General features: G+C 38.2%; 1 protein-coding gene across 1 annotated transcript in view; it reads right to left on the bottom strand.

The window, feature by feature from the left end:
• LOC144313292 (ankyrin repeat domain-containing protein 26-like) overlaps nucleotides 1-20,598 on the bottom strand; it is a 134,875-nt gene that overhangs the window by 92,273 nt on the left and 22,004 nt on the right. Inside the window, 3 exon segments of the mRNA XM_077896430.1 lie at nucleotides 9,591-10,006; nucleotides 10,122-10,176; nucleotides 16,775-16,844. Coding sequence (XP_077752556.1) covers nucleotides 9,591-10,006; nucleotides 10,122-10,176; nucleotides 16,775-16,844 — 541 coding nt within the window.

A 20,598-nucleotide genomic window follows, 5' to 3' on the forward strand; every position in this document is an offset into this window, starting at 1 on the left:
ATACAGCATCTGTTCTACCTTAGCCTCACTACTGCTGTGTTTTTAATAATAATCTCTCTAAACTCTCCTATCTTTACATTCATCTCATCCTTATTAAATGAATTCTTACCCCACAACCCCTCCCCTCATCTTCACATCCATCTAGCTATTCTATCCAGTTGCTTTCTAATTCTTTCCCTCCATAATGGCACACCTAAGATTTGTTTATTCCCACCAACCGTAATAAATCTCAACCCAGTACTTACTTCTCTGTTGTTATTACACTGTTTTCTCTTATATTCTTGAGGGCTTCCATTTCTCCCTAAGATTCTTTTCATTATAAGGATATCAAGAGGATAGTATGTGAAAAAACATGGGGGACAAAGTTCAAAACAACTTACCTTTGTAACACCAAGCATTGCTGAAGACGTTGCAAGAGGAGAATAGTCAGAGACATTGACGGATGGTTTACAGAGAGTTTCAGTCTTATCTTCCCTTGCAAAATTGTTGTCAGCAAATAAAGGTCTATCTTCTTGGCTCACAAGACCACATTTTGCTTCTATTTAGTGAAAAACAAAGTAAAGAGTACATGAAGATATCTGTAACTTTGAATTACTAAATAACACAAAAATGGACAAAACTCCGTGAAAAACACAAATCTTCAAATAGCTTACTCTTGGGTCGCAGAAAAGCAGCCATTTGCTTTCTTAAGTTTAGTTTCGGGACAGTCTAGAAAAAAAATTGATAGTTTTCAGGATTACAAGTATCACATTTCGTAAAAATAATTGTAATATTCACCATTACCAAATGAACACCATTACAAAAAGAACACAGGTTTTGGAGATCATTCAAATACAGATTCAAATCTCAGTTCCGCCATTTACTAACCTACATTTTCTCATGGGGTGAAGATTATAAGAGATTTAATAGTCCCAAAATGTTACTTTTCTTACCCCTGATTATTATACAAAGTCTTCCTCAAAAAGTTAAATAAAAATAGAGCTATCCGGGATCCCTGGGTGGCGCAGCGGTTTAGCGCCTGCCTTTGGCCTAGGGCGCGATCCTGGAGACCCTGGATCGAATCCCACGTCGGGCTCCCGGTGCATGGAGCCTGCTTCTCCCTCTGCCTATGTCTCTGCCTCTCTCTCCCTCTCTCTCTCTGTGACTATCATAAATAAATAAAAATTTAGGGAAAAAAATAGAGCTAACCTATGACCCAGCAATCGCAGTACTCAGTATTTATCCAAAAGATACAAACATAGTGATTTGAAAGGGCACCAGCACCCCAACGTTTAAAGCAGCAATGACCACAATAGCCAAACTACAGAAAAGCCCGATGCCCATTGACAGATGAATGGATAAAGAAGATGCAGTGTGTATAAATACAATGGAATATTACTCAGCCATCCTAAAGAATGAAATCTTGCCATTTGCAATAACATAGATGGGACTTAAGAGTATTATACTAAGTGAAATAAGTTAGAGAAAGACAAATACCATATGATTTCAATCCTATGTGGAATTTAAGAAACAAAACGGAGGTGCATAGCGGAAGAGAGGGAAAAATAAGATAAAAATCAGAGAGAGAGACAAACCGTAAGAGACTCTTAATCATAGGAAATAAACTGAGGGTTGTTGGAGGGGAGAGGGTTGGGGCAATGGGGTAATTGGGTGATGGTAATTAAGGAGGGCTCTTGAAGTAATAAGCACTAGATGATGTATGCAACTGATGGATCACTGAATTCTACCTCTGAAACTAATAATACGCTATATGTTAATTAATTTGAATTTAAAAATTTTAAAAAGGGGATCCCTGGGTAGCTCAGTGGTTTAGCGCCTGCCTTTGGCCCAGGGTGGGATTCCTGGAGACCAGGGATCGAGTCCCATGTCAGGCTCCCTGCATGGAGCCTGCTTCTCCCTCTGCCTGTGTCTCTGCCTCTCTCTCCCTATGTCTATCATGAATAAATAAAAAAATCTTAAAAAAATTTTTTTTAAATACTTTCTTTACCAAAATGTCTTAAAATAAAAATCTATCCCTAGGTAATTTAAATTAAAAAAACTAACAATAAGGGCAGCCCCGGTGGCGCAGCGGTTTAGCACCGCCTGCAGCCCAGCACGGGATCCTGGGGACCCTGGATCGAGTCCCACATCAGGCTCTCTGTATGATGCCTGCTTCTCCCTCTGCCTGTTTCTCTGCCTCTCTCTCTGTCTCTATGACTAAATAAATAAAATCTTTTAAAAAAACTAACAATAAGAAATGTCATTATTGGGACGCCTGTGTGGCTCAGTGGTTGAGCATCTGCCTTCGGCTCAGGGTGTGATCCCAGAGTCCCACATCAGGCTCCCTACATGGAGCCTGCTTCTCCTCCCTCTGCCTCTGTCTCTGACTCTCTCATGAATAAATGAATACAATATTTTTAAAAATTAATTATTTTATTATATTTAAAATTTTTCAAATGTGTTTGAATGATTTATAATTGCATGACGATCTCTTATAAGAGAAAATATTAAAATTTAGTTTCTAGTAGTATTTATTTGGGCAAGTTGGCATTACAAACAGTTTAAGTTGCTTTTGTTTGTCAAAATGCTAAGGACAAATGATTATCTAACATCAGCTCCTTCCAGGAATGTGAGAAAAATAATAAGGCTTGTGGGGTAATGGTTCAGGAATGAAAACCACAGACACACACAGACAACAGAAAGGCATAATCAAAAATATTGACAATAAACATAGAAACATAGAAACATAAACTTTTCAGATGGACTGAAAGAACAGACACTAAAGAAATGTGTTTTGTTTTTTTTTCCCCCATGTAAGGAAAACGTAGGGTACGGGAAAGTCATGTACAAAAAAATGCAGGGGGGACAGCCATGGTGGTTCAGTGGTTGAGTGTCTGCATTCCGCCCAGGGCGAGATCCTGGAGCCCCAGGATCGAGTCCCATGTCAGGCTCCCTGTATGGAGCCTGCTTCTCCCTCTGCCTGTGTCTCTGCCTCTCTGTGTGTGTGTGTGCATGTGTGTGTGTCTGTCATGAATAAATAAAACCTTTAAGAAATGCAGGAAGAAGAAGAAAAAAAGAAAAACATAAGACGTGACCAATCAAGCATGATCTTAAGGCAGGGAAAAGTGTAAGTTAAAAAAGGCCTGTGGAAAAAAAATGGTTAGGTTAGTATTAACTTATTAGTTAACACTAATTAATTATTAATTAGTATTAATACTAACCTAACCATTTTTCCACAGGCCACACTATATGTGTGTATATGTGTGTGTGTATATGTATGTATGTATGTATAGTTAGGAATATATAATGAACAGCCGCCTCTGTTTTATATATACAGGTAACATTTATATAATAGATTTATAAAATGTAATTGAAAAAAGTTTAAGAGACTTTTGTTTATACTATATCCCTAATAATACTGACTTTTCTTACTCTACATTTATTTGTTTATAAATACTGTAATAAGGAATTTAGTTCTGGGATGCCTGGGTGGCTCAGTGGTTGAGTGTCTGCATTCGGCTCAGGGCATGATCCTGGAGTCTCGGGATCTAGTCCCACATCATTGTGTGTGTCTCTCATAAATAAAAAATAAAATCTAAAAAGTAAGATTTTACTTTTTTCACCATAAAGTAAATTTTTCAGATAGTGGTCATCTCTCACAACCTGGAAGGTATAAATTATCACTAGAGCGAGAAAAAAATTGAAAAAGAACTGTTTCAAACACATCAACTTTCCACGTGGAATAAGAACTGGTAATGAAAATTCTAATAAGAAATGTATACCTTGAAAGCCTACATCTAATGTAATATAGATGGGGTTTAAAAAACAAAAGGTGAGAATTTTTATCTAAAATTCTAAGTTGACAATTGAAGGATACTAAAAAACAACTTTCTTTCTTATTTATTTCTTTATTTCCTCAACATAATTCATTTGAGCTTGTAAATCCTAAATGGAAAAAGGAAATATAAATTTGAACTATACTTTTTAAATTTATATATTTATGACATATTATGCATAATACTTATAACATTCCATTTTACAGAATTCCATCTGTCTGCTCACTTATTCACATTAGAAAAATATTAAATTGCTTCTTCCAAGCAGATCTTATTTTAGGTGTTCCAGGAGAAGCACGACTATGTTTCCTAACATAATCTACTACCTTATAATGAAGCACAGTCTTTAAAATGAATAGGTAAATAAATAGAAAATATCTAAAATTTTAAATTTTAACATCGGACACAAGGACTATGAGTAGATATTTTTAGCACTTTACTATAAAAGAATTCTGAGAATGGACATTTTACCATGTGGTTATGAAGAGCCTCCGCTTCTAGAGCTGATTATTGTTTTAGGCAATACTTGTATTCTTCACTTAGAAAAAGAGTGTTAACTACACTCTTAATGGAATGATTTCAAAAACACAGTGGAATACCATAGCAATATAAATTTTGAGAAACAATCCCTGATTTTCCACAATTTCTATTATTTTAGTCTAAATGTAACAAAAAGGATAGAAATAGAGAACTGAGTCCTCTCTGGTAAAACTATATGCTAACATGATAAAAAAAAAAAAAGTCCAATAAAGAAAAATATCCAAGAAAAAAAACCTACAATAATTGGATCCACTAAAGATTTCAGTTAGGCATGAGTATTATAAAGTCATGATAGCAATAAATAAATTCATTAAATGAATCAATAAAATCAATGTTAGTAGAATTTAAAAATCACAACAGTAAGAATTCTGATCCCTGACCAAATGTCATTTTCTCTCCAACATGGGAAAGCTTTTCCCAATAAAAGTTTGCTGTCATTATATATGTTCCAACCTATTTTTTCTGCCGACTTACCAAAGTAAAAAAAAAAAAATTCAACTTGCCATTTCTCTAAAATGTACTGACCAACCTTCCATTACAAACATAAAAAGACATCAGATAAGTTAAACTTTATCCCAAGAAGGTAGTAGGAGATGAAGAGGGACACTCTATCATACTAAAGGATCTCTCCAAAAAGATGACCTAACAATCATGAATATGTATGCCCCAAATGCAGGAACTGCCAAGTATAACAATTAATAACCAATGTTAGGACATACTTAGATAATAATACACATATACTTGGTGACTTCAATCTAGTGCTTTCTACACTCGATAGGTCTCCTAAGTACAACATCTCCAAAGAAACAAGCGCTTTAAATGATACACTGGACCAGATGGATTTCACAGATATTTACAGAAATTTACAACCAGACGCAACTGAATACACATTCTTCTCAAGTGCACATGGAACTTTCTCCAGAATAGGCCACATACTGGGTCACAAATCAGGTCTTAAACGATACCAAAAGATTGGGATTGTCCCCTACATATTTTCAGACCATAATGCTTTGAAACTAGAACTAAACCACAAGAAGAAATATGGAAGGATTTCAAACACGTGGAGGTTAACGACCATCCTGCTAAACGATTAAAGGGTCAACCAGAAAATTAGAGAAGAATTAAAAAGATTCCTGGAAACTTAAGAGAATGAAGATACAACCGTTCAAAATCTTTGGGAACAGCAAAAGCAGTCCTGAGGGGGAAATACATCGCAAGACCAGCATCCGTCCCCAAACTGGAAAGAACTCAATGCAAAAGCTAACCTTGCACCTAAAGGAGCTGGAGAAGGAACAGCAACGGAAACCTTCAACCAGCAGAAGACAATTAATAAAGATTCGAGCAGAACTCAATGAGATAGAGACCATAAGAACTGTGGAACAGATCAACAAAAACCAGGAGTTGGTTCTTTGAAAGAATTAATAAGACAGATAAACTATTAGCCAAACTTATTAAAAAGAAGAGAGAGAAGACCCAAATTAATAAAATCATGAACGAGAGGGAGGGATCACCACCAACACCAAGGAAATACAAACGATTTTGAAAACTTAGTATGAGCAGCTTTACGCCAATAAATTAGGCAATCGAGAAGAAATGGGTGCATTCCTGGAAAACCACAAACTACAAAACTGCAACAGGAAGACATAGAAAACCTGAACAGGCCAATAACCAGGGACGAAACTGAAGCAGTCATCAAAAACCTACCAAGACACAAAAGTCCGGGGCCAGATGGCTTCCCAGGGGAATTCTATCAAACGTTTAAAGAACAAACCATACCTATTCCACTAAAGCTGTTATGAAAGATAGAAAGGGATGGAGTACTTCCAAAGTCGTTCTATGAGGCCAGCATCACCTTAATTGCAAAACCAGACACAGACCCCACCAAAAAGGAGAATTATAGACCAATACCCTGATGAACACGGACGCAAAAATTCTCAACAAGATACTAGCCAACAGGATCCGACAATACATTAAGAAGATGATTCACCATGACCCAGTGGGATTTATCCCCGGGATGCAAGGCTGCTTCAACACTTGTAAAGCAATCAATGTGATTCATCATATCAGCAAGAGAAAGAACCAAGAACCACATGATCCTCCCAATAGATGCAGAGAAAGCATTTGACAAAATACAACATCCATTCCTGATCAAAACTCTTCAGAGTGTAGGGATAGAGGGAACATTCCTCAGCATCTTAAAAGCCATCTACGAAAATATCGTTCTCAATGGGGAAACACTGGGAGCCTATCCCCTAAGATCAGGAACAAGACAGGGATGTCCACTCTCACCATTGCTATTCAACATAGTACCAGAAGTCCTAGCCTCGGCAATCAGGCAACAAAAAGAAATAAAAGACATTCAAACTGGCAAAGAGGAAGTCAAACTCTCCCTCTTTGCAGATGACATCATAATGCAGCTAGAAAACCCAAGAGACTCCACCCCAAGACTGCTAGAACTCACAGCCATTTGGCAGTGTGGCAGGATACAAAATCAATGCCCAGAAAACAGTGGCATTTCTATACACTAACAATGAGACTGAAGAAAGAGAAATGAAGGAGTCAATCCCAATTACAATTGCACCCAAAAGCATAAGGTAACAAGGAATATACATAACCAAAGAGGTAAAGGGTTTCTACCCTCAAAACTACAGAACACTTCTGAAGGAAATTGAGGAAGACACAAAGAGATGGAAACATATACCATGCTCATGGATTGGCAGAATGAATATTGGGAAAATGTCAATGGTACCCAGGGCAATTTACACACTTAATGCAATCCCTATCAACATACTATGGACTTTCTTCAGAAAGTTGGAACAAATCATCTTAAGATCTCTGTGGAATCAGAAAAGACCCCAAATAGCTAGGGGAATATTAAAAAAGAAAACCATAGCTGGGGGCATCACAATGCCAGATTTCAGGTTGTACTACAAAGCTGTGGTCATCAAGACAGTGAGGTACTGGCACAAAAACAGACACATAGATCAATGGAAACAGAATGGAGAATCCAGAAGTGGGCCCTCAACTCTATGCTCAAATAGTAGTCGGCAAAGCAGGAAAGACTATCCACTGGAAAAAAGACAGTCTCTTCAATAAATGGTGCTGGGAAAATTGGACAGCCACATGCAGAAGAATGAAACTGGACCATTCTCTTATGCCATACACAAAGAAAAACTCAAAATGGATGAAAGATCTGAATGTGAGACAGGAATCCATCAGAATCCTAGAGGAGAACACAGGCAACACCCTTTTTGAACTTGGCCACAGCAACTTCTTGCAAGATACATCCCTGAAGGGAAGAGAAAGCAAAGCAAAAGTGAATTATTGGGACTTCATCAAGGTAAGAAGCTTCTGCACAGCAAAAGAAACAGTCAACATAACTAAAAGGCAACCTACAGAATGGGAGAAGGTATTTGCAAATGACCTATCAGATAAAGGGCTAGTATCCAAGATCTATAAAGAACTTAGTAAACTCAAAGAAACAACAATCCAATCATGCTATGGGCAAAAGACATGGACAGAAATTTCACAGAGGAAGACATAGACATGGCCAACAAGCACATGAGAAAATGCTCTGCATCACTGGCCACCAGGGAAGTACAAATCAAAACCACAATGGGATACCACCTTCCACCAGTGAGAATGGGCAAAATTAACAAGGCAGGAAACAACAAATGTTGGAGAGGATGTGGAGAAAGGGGAACCCTCTTGCACTGTTGCTGGGAGTGGGAACTGGCACAGCCACTCTGGAGAACTGTGTGGAGGTTCCTCAAAGAGTTAACAATAGATCTGTCCTACGACCCAGCAATTGCACTGCTGGGGATTACCCCAAAGATACAGATGCAGTGAAATGCCAGGACACCCGCACCCCGATGTTTCTTGCAGCAATGTTCACAATAGACTAACTGTGGAAGGAGCCTCGGTGTCCATCGAAAGACGAATGGATAAAGAAGATGTGGTCTATGTATACAATGGAATATTACTCAGCCATTAGAAACGACAAATACCCACCATTTGCTTTGAGGTGGAGGGACCTGGACGGTATTATGCTGAGTGAAATGTGTCAGTCTTTAAAGGACAAACATTACATGGTCTCATTCATTTGGGGAATATAAAAATTAGTGAAAGGGAATAAAGGGAAATAGAGAAATTGAGTGAAAATATCAGTGAGAGTGACAAAACATGAGAGACACCTCACCCTGGGAAATGACCAAGGTGTAGTGCAAGGGGAAGCGGGCAGGGGGTTGGGGTGAGTGGGTTATGGGCACTGAGGGAGTCACTTGGCAGGATGAGCACTGGGTGTTATGGTATATGTTAACAAACTGAATTCCAATAAAAAATTACAAATAAAATACAAAATTAAAAAATACAAAATACAAAATATAACAACTATGAAGACTAAAGTTTCCCGAGATAACGTAAAATGTATCCACTGTTGGAGATCTTTGAGAAAGTAAAGGTCATCCTTCTACAAATAATATTGTATACTCTACGGGCAACTTTTCCTTCCTTACGATTCTATAATGATAAATCATCTTATAAAAAAATGATAAATCATGAGTTTATTCATTTGACATGTGTCTCTATTCTAAGCTTATATTTAAAAAAAGATGCATCAGAATCCAGAAAATAGTTTTTATATTTTTTAAGAATCTTGCAGCTTAAAATTTATTTTTTTCATTTAATGGATAGAGATTAAGAACCTCACTTACCTAAGAAAAAAATTCAGTTTTAATTAATGAGAAAACTAAAATGTTTATTTACGTCCTCTCTATTCTCAAAAGATATAAAGTCGACCAAGATTATACCACACAGTAAGTTTAATTAGAAACCACAAGAAAGACAACAGCCAAAGTTCAAAACTCATAATAAATCTGATTATGGCTTAAAACAGACTTCACTTTGTACTATGTATAAACACAACTCTTGCTAAATTAAATATAGGCTATCATACTTTATTAAACTTAAAAGGGTAAAATTTCCTCCCAGTTCTTCATAAAAACCAGCTGTCATTCTGAAGAATCTGAGCATGTTTTGTATTGCCTTTTATTAACTTGCATTTAAAATAATTTCTACCGCATTTTATAATATACAGCATCTGTTCTACCTTAGCCTCACTACTGCTGTGTTTTTAATAATAATCTCTCTAAACTCTCCTATCTTTACATTCATCTCATCCTTATTAAATGAATTCTTACCCCACAACCCCTCCCTTCATCTTCACATCCATCTAGCTATTCTATCCAGTTGCTTTCTAATTCTTTCCCTCCATAATGGCACACCTAAGATTTGTTTATTCCCACCAACCGTAATAAATCTCAACCCAGTACTTACTTCTCTGTTGTTATTACACTGTTTTCTCTTATATTCTTGAGGGCTTCCATTTCTCCCTAAGATTCTTTTCATTATAAGGATATCAAGAGGATAGTATGTGAAAAAACATGGGGGACAAAGTTCAAAACAACTTACCTTTGTAACACCAAGCATTGCTGAAGACGTTTGAGGAGTTTCGGGTGACACAAAAGCAAGAGGAGAATAGTCAGAGACATTGACGGATGGTTTACAGAGAGTTTCAGTCTTATCTTCCCTTGCAAAATTGTTGTCAGCAAATAAAGGTCTATCTTCTTGGCTCACAAGACCACATTTTGCTTCTATTTAGTGAAAAACAAAGTAAAGAGTACATGAAGATATCTGTAACTTTGAATTACTAAATAACACAAAAATGGACAAAACTCCGTGAAAAACACAAATCTTCAAATAGCTTACTCTTGGGTCGCAGAAAAGCAGCCATTTGCTTTCTTAAGTTTAGTTTCGGGACAGTCTAGAAAAAAAATTGATAGTTTTCAGGATTACAAGTATCACATTTCGTAAAAATAATTGTAATATTCACCATTACCAAATGAACACCATTACAAAAAGAACACAGGTTTTGGAGATCATTCAAATACAGATTCAAATCTCAGTTCCGCCATTTACTAACCTACATTTTCTCATGGGGTGAAGATTATAAGAGATTTAATAGTCCCAAAATGTTACTTTTCTTACCCCTGATTATTATACAAAGTCTTCCTCAAAAAGTTAAATAAAAATAGAGCTATCCGGGATCCCTGGGTGGCGCAGCGGTTTAGCGCCTGCCTTTGGCCTAGGGCGCGATCCTGGAGACCCTGGATCGAATCCCACGTCGGGCTCCCGGTGCATGGAGCCTGCTTCTCCCTCTGCCTATGTCTCTGCCTCTCTCTCCCTCTCTCTCTCTGTGACTATCATAAATAAATAAAAATTTAGGGAAAAAAATAGAGCTAACCTATGACCCAGCAATCGCAGTACTCAGTATTTATCCAAAAGATACAAACATAGTGATTTGAAAGGGCACCAGCACCCCAACGTTTAAAGCAGCAATGACCACAATAGCCAAACTACAGAAAAGCCCGATGCCCATTGACAGATGAATGGATAAAGAAGATGCAGTGTGTATAAATACAATGGAATATTACTCAGCCATCCTAAAGAATGAAATCTTGCCATTTGCAATAACATAGATGGGACTTAAGAGTATTATACTAAGTGAAATAAGTTAGAGAAAGACAAATACCATATGATTTCAATCCTATGTGGAATTTAAGAAACAAAACGGAGGTGCATAGCGGAAGAGAGGGAAAAATAAGATAAAAATCAGAGAGAGAGACAAACCGTAAGAGACTCTTAATCATAGGAAATAAACTGAGGGTTGTTGGAGGGGAGAGGGTTGGGGCAATGGGGTAATTGGGTGATGGTAATTAAGGAGGGCTCTTGAAGTAATAAGCACTAGATGATGTATGCAACTGATGGATCACTGAATTCTACCTCTGAAACTAATAATACGCTATATGTTAATTAATTTGAATTTAAAAATTTTAAAAAGGGGATCCCTGGGTAGCTCAGTGGTTTAGCGCCTGCCTTTGGCCCAGGGTGGGATTCCTGGAGACCAGGGATCGAGTCCCATGTCAGGCTCCCTGCATGGAGCCTGCTTCTCCCTCTGCCTGTGTCTCTGCCTCTCTCTCCCTATGTCTATCATGAATAAATAAAAAAATCTTAAAAAAAATTTTTTTTAAATACTTTCTTTACCAAAATGTCTTAAAATAAAAATCTATCCCTAGGTAATTTAAATTAAAAAAACTAACAATAAGGGCAGCCCCGGTGGCGCAGCGGTTTAGCACCGCCTGCAGCCCAGCGCGGGATCCTGGGGACCCTGGATCGAGTCCCACATCAGGCTCTCTGTATGATGCCTGCTTCTCCCTCTGCCTGTTTCTCTGCCTCTCTCTCTGTCTCTATGACTAAATAAATAAAATCTTTTAAAAAAACTAACAATAAGAAATGTCATTATTGGGACGCCTGTGTGGCTCAGTGGTTGAGCATCTGCCTTCGGCTCAGGGTGTGATCCCAGAGTCCCACATCAGGCTCCCTACATGGAGCCTGCTTCTCCTCCCTCTGCCTCTGTCTCTGACTCTCTCATGAATAAATGAATACAATATTTTTAAAAATTAATTATTTTATTATATTTAAAATTTTTCAAATGTGTTTGAATGATTTATAATTGCATGACGATCTCTTATAAGAGAAAATATTAAAATTTAGTTTCTAGTAGTATTTATTTGGGCAAGTTGGCATTACAAACAGTTTAAGTTGCTTTTGTTTGTCAAAATGCTAAGGACAAATGATTATCTAACATCAGCTCCTTCCAGGAATGTGAGAAAAATAATAAGGCTTGTGAGGTAATGATTCAGGAATGAAAACCACAGACACACACAGACAACAGAAAGGCATAATCAAAAATATTGACAATAAACATAGAAAGAGATGGACTGAAAGAACAGACACTAAAGAAACGTGTTTTGTTTTTTTTTCCCCCATGTAAGGAAAACGTAGGGTACGGGAAAGTCATGTACAAAAAAATGCAGGGGGGACAGCCATGGTGGTTCAGTGGTTGAGTGTCTGCATTCCGCCCAGGGCGAGATCCTGGAGCCCCAGGATCGAGTCCCATGTCAGGCTCCCTGTATGGAGCCTGCTTCTCCCTCTGCCTGTGTCTCTGCCTCTCTCTGTGTGTGTGTGCGTGTGTGTGTGTGTGTGTGTGTGTGTGTGTCTGTCATGAATAAATAAAACCTTTAAAAAATGCAGGAAGAAGAAGAAAAAAAGAAAAACATAAGACGTGACCAATCAAGCATGATCTTAAGGCAGGGAAAAATGTAAGTTAAAAAAGGCCTGTGGAAAAAATGGTTAGGTTAGTATTAACTTATTAGTTAATACTAATTAATTATTAATTATTAATAATACTAACAACCATTTTTCCACAGGCCACACTATATGTGTGTGTATGTGTGTGTGTGTGTGTATGTATGTATGTATAGTTAGGAATATACAATGAACAGCCGCCTCTGTTTAATATATAAATGTAACATTTATATAATAGATTGCCCCCTATATATTTTCAGACCATAATGCTTTGAAACTAGAACTAAACCACTAAAAGAAGAAATATGGAAGGATTTCAAACACGTGGAGGTTAACGACCATCCTTCTAAACGATTAAAGGGTCAACCAGGAAATTAGAGAAGAATTAAAAAGATTCCTGGAAACTTATGAGAATGAAGATACAATCGTTCAAAATCTTTGGGATACAGCAAAAGCAGTCCTGAGGGGGGAATACATCGCAAGACCAGCATCCGTCCCCAAACTGGAAAGAACTCAAAGCAAAAGCTAACCTTGCACCTAAAGGAGCTGGAGAAGGAACAGCAACTGAAACCTTCACCCAGCAGAAGACAATAAATAAATATTCGAGCAGAACTCAATGAGATAGAGACCAGAAGAACTGGGGAACAGATCAACAAAATCAGGAGTTGGTTCTTTGAAAGAATTAATTAATAAGACAGATAAATTATTAGCCAAACTTATTAAAAAGAAGAGAGAGAAGACCCAAACTAATAAAATCATGAACGAGGGGATCCCTGGGTGGCGCAGCAGATTGGCACCTGCCTTTGGCCCAGGGCACGATCCTGGAGACCCGGGATAGAATCCCACGTCGGGCTCCCGGTGCATGGAGCCTGCTTCTCCCACTGCCTGTGTCTCTGCCCCTCTCTCTCTCTCTGTCTCTCTGTCTCTCTCTCTCTCTCTCTCTCTGTGACTATCATAAATAAATAAAAATTAAAAAAAATAATAATAAAATAAAATAAAATAAAATAAAATAAAATAAAATAAAATAAAATAAAATCATGAACGAGAGAGGAGGGATCACCACCAACACCAAGGAAATACAAACGATTTTGAAAACTTAGTATGAGCAGCTTTACGCCAATAAATTAGGCAATCGAGAAGAAATGGGTGCATTCCTGGAAAACCACAAACTACAAAACTGCAACAGGAAGACATAGAAAACCTGAACAGGCCAATAACCAGGGACAAAACTGAAGCAGTCATCAAAAACCTACCAAGACACAAAAGTCCGGGGCCAGATGGCTTCCCAGGGGAATTCTATCAAACGTTTAAAGAACAAACCATACCTATTCCACTAAAGCTGTTATGAAAGATAGAAAGGGATGGAGTACTTCCAAAGTCGTTCTATGAGGCCAGCATCACCTTAATTGCAAAACCAGACACAGACCCCACCAAAAAGGAGAATTATAGACCAATACCTTGATGAACACGGACGCAAAAATTCTCAACAAGATACTAGCCAACAGGATCCGACAATACATTAAGAAGATGATTCACCATGACCCAGTGGGATTTATCCCCGGGATGCAAGGCTGCTTCAACACTTGTAAAGCAATCAATGTGATTCATCATATCAGCAAGAGAAAAAAAACAAGAACCACATGATCCTCCCAATAGATGCAGAGAAAGCATTTGACAAAATACAGCATCCATTCCTGATCAAAACTCTTCAGGGTGTAGGGATAGAGGGAACATTCCTCAGCATCTTAAAAGCCATCTACGAAAAGCCCACAGCAAATATCGTTCTCAATGGGGAAACACTGGGAGCCTTAACCCTAAGATCAGGAACAAGACAGGGATGTCCACTCTCACCACTGCTATTCAACATAGTACCAGAAGTCCTAGCCTCAGCAATCAGGCAACAAAAAGAAACAAAAGGCATTCAAAGTGGCAAAGAGGAAGTCAAACTCTCCCTCTTTGCAGATGACATGATACTGTGCATAGAAAACCCAAAAGAGGGCAGCCTGGGTGGCTCAGCGGTTTAGCACTTCCTTCGGCCCAGCGCCTGGTCCTGGGGACCCGGGATCGAGTCCCGCGTCCGGCTCCCTGTGTGGAGCCTGCTTCTCCCTCTGCCTGTGTCTCTGACTCTCTCTCTCACTGTATCTCATAAATAAATGAATAAATAAAATCTTAAAAAAAAGAAAGAAAAAGAAAACCCAAAAGACTCCACCCCAAGATTGCTAGAAATCATACAGCAATTCGGCATTGTGGCAGGATACAAAATCAATGCCCAGAAATCAGGTGCATTTCTATACACAAACAATGAGACTGAAGAAAGAGAAATGAAGGAGTCAATCCCAATTACAATTGCACCCAAAAGCATAAGATACCTAGGAATATACATAACCAAAGAGGTAAAGTGTCTCCACCCTCAAAACTACAGAACACTTCAGAAGGAAATTGAGGAAGACCCAAAGAGATGGAAAAATATGCCATGCTCACAGATTGGAAAAATTTCAATGCTACCCAGGGCAATTTACACATTTAATGCAATCCCTATCAACATACTATGGACCTTCTTCAGAGAGTTGGAACAAATCATCTTAAGATTTGTGTGAAATCAGAAAAGACCCCAAATAGCTAGGGGAATATTAAAAAAGAAAACCATAGCTGGGGGCATCACAATGCCAGATTTCAGGATGTACTACAAAGCTGTGGTCATCAAGACAGTGTGGTACTGGCACAAAACAGACACATAGATCAATGGAAACAGAATGCAGAATCCGCAAGTGGACTCTCAACTTTATGGTCAACTAATATTCAACAAAGCAGGAAAGACTATCTACTGGAAAAAAGACAGTCTCTTCAATAAATGGTGCTGGGAAAATTGGATAGCCACATGCAGAAGAATGAAACTGGACCACTTTTTTACACCATACACAAAGATAAACTCAAAATGGATGAAAGATCTAAATGTGAGACAGGAATCCATCAGAATCCTAGAGGAGAACACAGGCAACACCCTTTTTGAACTTGGCCATGGCAACTTCTTGCAAGATACATCCCTGAAGGGAAGCAAAACCAAAGCAAAAATGAATTATTGGGACTTCATCAAGGTAAGAAGCTTCTGCATAACAAAAGAAACAGTCAAGAAAACTAAAAGGCACCCTACAGAATGGAAGAAGTTATTTGCAAATGACCTATCAGATAAAGGGCTAGTATCCAAGATCTATAAAGAACTTAGTAAACTCAACAGCAAAGAAACAAACAATCCAATCATGCTTTGGGCAAAAGACATGGACAGAAATTTCACAGAGGAAGACACAGACATGGCCAACAAGCATATGAGAAAATACTCTGGATCACTGGCCATCAGGGAAATATAAATCAAAACCAGAATGAGGTATCATCTTCCACCAGTGAGAATGGGCAAAATTAACAAGGCAGGAAACAACAAATGTTGGAGAGGATGTGGAGAAAGGGGAACCCTCTCACACTGTTGTTAGCAATCTGAACGGGTACAGCCACCCTGGAAAACTGTGTGGAGTTTCCTCAAAGAGTTAACAATAGAACTGCCCTATGACCCAGCAATTGCACTTCTGAGGATTTACCCAAAGCTACAGATGCAGTGAAATGCAGGACACCTGCACCCCAATATTTATAGCAGCAATGTCCACAATAGCCAAACTGTGGAAGGAGCCTCGGTGCCCATCGAAAGATGAATGGATAAAGAAGATGTGGTCTATGTATACCATGGAATATTACTCAGCCATTAGAAATGACAAACACCCACCATTTGCTTTGACGTGGATGGAACTGGAGGGTATTATGCTGAGCAAAATAAGTCAATTTGAGAAGGACAAACATTATATGTTCTCATTCATTTGGGGAATATAAGAATTGGTGAAAGGGAACATAGGGAGAGGAGAAAAAATGAGTGAAAATATCAGTGAGAGTGACAGAATATGAGAGACACCTAACTCTGGGAAATGAATAAGGGGTAGTGGAAAGGGAGGTGGGGGGGGTTGTGGTGACTGGGTGATGGGCACTGAGGGGGTCACTTGGCAGGATGAGCATTGGGTGTTATGCTAAATGTTGGCAAATTGAACTCCAATAAAAAAAAAGTTAAAAAAACATAAAATGACAAGAGGCAAGCCACTTTATATTTTAAGAGTAAATAATACACAACACTCAACTCAGAGCAGGAAAATTAATTTTACAAGAGAGTACTTTACCTTGGTACCAGAACTTAAGTCCTCATGTTTTGAAGGCCTTGAATCATCAGTATCAGCTTTGCAGGTACGACTTTACAGCAAAAATAGAAAACAAAGACAAGTTCATTTCTTTAAAAAGAAAAATCGAGTCAAAGTCAGTTGTTTATTAATGAAGTTTCTTGACATACGAAAATTTAGCCTCGTTTTGGTTAAGCTTTTATTTTTAATTCTAGTATCCTTAACATACAGTGTTACATTAGTTTCATATATACAATATAATGATTTGGTAATTCCATACATCACCCAGTGCTCATCATGACTAGTGCATTCCTTAATTCCCATCTCCTATTTCACCCATTCCCCTACCAACATCCCCCCTGGTAACCATCAGTTTGTTCTCTATAGCAGTCTTCTTCTTGGTAAATCTGTCTTTTCTGTCTCCTTCGCTCATTTTTATTTTGTTTCTTACATGTTACTTAGGAGTGAAATCATATTTGTCTTTCTCTGACTTACACTGCTTAGCGTAATACGCTCTAGCTCTCACCATGCAAATGACAAGATGTCATTCTTTTCAATGGCTGAACAATATTCCATTGTGTGTGTGTGTGTGTGTGTGTATATATATGTGTGTGTGTGTATATATATAGATATATATATATATACACACACCACTTTTTATTCACTAATCCATCAACATGCACACTTAGGCTGATGATTGCAAATAATGCTGTAGTAAAAACATGAGTGCATGTATCCCTTTGAATTGGTGTGTTTGTCATATCTGGGTAAATACGCAGGAGTGCAACTCTTGGATTGTTAGTTTTGTTTTTAACTTTTTGAGGAACCGCCATACGGTTTCCCATGGTGGCTGTCCCAGTTTGCACTTCCACCAAAAGTGCAACAGGGTTCCTTTTTCTCCACATCCTCAACTACACTTGTTTCTTGTGGTTTTGATTTTAGCCATTCTGACAGGTGTGCAGCGCTATCTCATTGTAGTTTTGATTTGCATTTCCCTGATGACGTGTGATGCTGATCATCTTTTTATATATCTGTTGGCCAACTGGACATCTTCTTTGGAAAAATGTCTGATATATTCTGATCATTCTTGACCTGGATTGTGTTTTGGGTGTTGAGATGTATCAGTTCTTTAGATTCTTACACTAACCTTTATCAGATATGTCATATGCAAATGTCTTCTCCCATTCTGTAAGGTTGCCTTTTAGTTTTGTGGATTGATTCCTTCACTGCAAAAGCTTTTGATTTTGATGTAGCCCCAACAGTTTATTTTGCTTTTATTGCTCTTGCCTCAGGAGACATAAAAAAAGAAAAACCTGGCTACAGCTAATACCAGAGAGATCATTGCCTGTGCTCTCTTCAAGGATAAAATGGTTTCATGTGATATATTTATATCTTTAAACCATTTTGAATTTATTTTTGTAAATGGTGAAAGAAAGTGGTCCTGTTTCAATCTTTTATATACCCATTCAGTTTTCCTAGCATCATTTATTGAAGGAGACTGCCTTTTCAAACCATTGGATATTCTTTCTTGCTTTGTCAAAGATTAATTAGCCATATCATTATAGTTTATTTCTGGATTTTCTATACTATTCTACTGATATTTGTATCCATTTAATGCCAATACTATGCCGTTTTGATTACTACAGCTTTGTAATATAACTTGAAATCTAGCATAGAGATATCTCCAGTTATGTTTTTCTTTTTCCAATATTGCTTTGGCTATTTGAGGTCTTCAGTGGTTCCATATAAATTTAGTGTTGTTTGCTCTAGTTCTGTGAAACATGTCGATGGATTTTAGTAGGCATTGCATTAAATTTGTAGATTGCTTTGGGTCCTATACACAGTTTAACAATAGGTGCTCTTCCAATCTATGAGATGGAATTCTTTCCATGTCTTTGTGTCATCCTCAATTGCTTTCACCAATGTTTTCAGAATACAGGTCTTTCAAAATTTGGCCTCTGTGTTATTTTTTTAACATGTTATTTATTTATTTATTTATTTATTTATTTATTTATTTATTTATTTGAGAGAGAGAGAGAGAGAGTGTGTGTGTGTGCACAGTAGGCAGAGAGGCAGGTGGAGGGAGGGGAAAAAGCAGGGCCCCTGCTGAGCAGAGAGCCTTATATGTGGCTCTATCCCAGTACCCTGACATCATGACCCAAGCCAAAGGCAGTCGCTTAACTGACTGAGCCAGCCAGGCGCCCCTTGGCCTCTGTTTTTAAAAAGGGTTTAGTTATCTATTTTGCTTTCACCTCTCCTAACCTGTGAAATGCCCAGTAAAGGCCCAGTTTTAGTTCCCATAACTAAGTGTGACAGGTGAGGAATTCTCTGAAATGTCTGACAGCTAACTGGACAAAAGTTAACCACCATGAATTATCACCTTCCACCTGTCAGAATGGCTAGAATCAAAAACACACACTAAAAAATATTGGTGAGGATGCAGAGACTAAGGAATACTCGTGAGCTGGTGATGAGGATAGAAATTGGGGCAGCCACTGTAAAAAACAAAATGGAGTTTCCTTGAAGAAGTACCAATAGAAATACCACATGATCCAGTAATCCACTACTGGGTACTTACTTACCCCCCAAAAAAGAAAACACTAATTTGAAAAGACATATGTACCCCAATGTTTACTGCAGCATTATTTACAACAGCCAAGATATGAAAGTAACCCATGTCCATCAACAGATGTATAACACACACACACACACACACACACACAGAGCAATATTACTCAGCCATAAAAAAGAATGAAACCTTACCATTTGCAACAATGTGGATTACCTGGAGGGTATTAAGCCAAGTGAAATAAGTCAGAGCAAAATAGACAAATACTGTATGATTTCACTTATATGTAGAATCAAAAAAGCAGAACAAATGAACAAACAACCAAAAAGCAGAACCAGACCCATAAGTACAGAGAATTCTGTATTGCCAGAAGGGAAGTGGGTGGGGGACAGACAAAAATGGGTGAAGGGAAGTGGGAGGTTCAGCATTCCAGGTATAGTAAGTCACAGGGATAAAAGTACAGCATAGGGAATATAGTCAATAGAATTGTAAGAGCAATATGCAGTAACACATGGTAGCTACACTTGTGGTAAGCATGGGGTAACAACATAGACCTGCTGAATCACTATGTTGTACACATGAAACCAACATAACGGTGTGTCAACTATACTTAAATTTTGAAAAGGAACTATCTACAGATGTTAAAGAACAAATTTATATGTTATTACTTGGAATACTATTCCCGAAGAGATTAAAAGATTAAAAATTATAAAATCCAAGTTTCACAAGTCCTGCCTTATTTACGTCCACATAAACTAGCAAGACCTTAAAAATCATCAAGGGCACTCAGATACCCAAGAAGAGAGACTGCTATAAAAATAGTCCTGATATCTGTGCCTCTATTTACCCACACACTGCCTAATATTTTCTTTTTGTGAGCTACCACTCCTGGATCACTCCTCTGCAGGGCTCAGTGGCACTCTCCAACGTTTAAGTCTTTAGCCTGCCAAGGCACAGATTCCCAAAACAAGGAAAGGCTCAAATGACCAAGAATAGGAGCCATTTCCTGCTCCTGGAGAACCAGCTAAATGGAGTCTGAGTCATCCATGCAGTCATCTCAATGTAGGCACCTTACCAACTACCCAAATGAAGCTCCGTTATTGATCTGACAGCTAGTCCTACCCCACCAAACCCTACACATACATGGGAAGGGCATCAGAGAATTACGAAAAGAGGTGGAGCGATCACAAGACCCTGTGACCTTGGGCCATACATTTACATAGTTCAGAATCTCCATTCCCCCCATTATTTGAAAGGA

This window comes from Canis aureus, chromosome 5 (genome assembly GCF_053574225.1).
Source record: "Canis aureus isolate CA01 chromosome 5, VMU_Caureus_v.1.0, whole genome shotgun sequence".
Classification (NCBI taxonomy): Eukaryota; Metazoa; Chordata; class Mammalia; order Carnivora; family Canidae; genus Canis; species Canis aureus.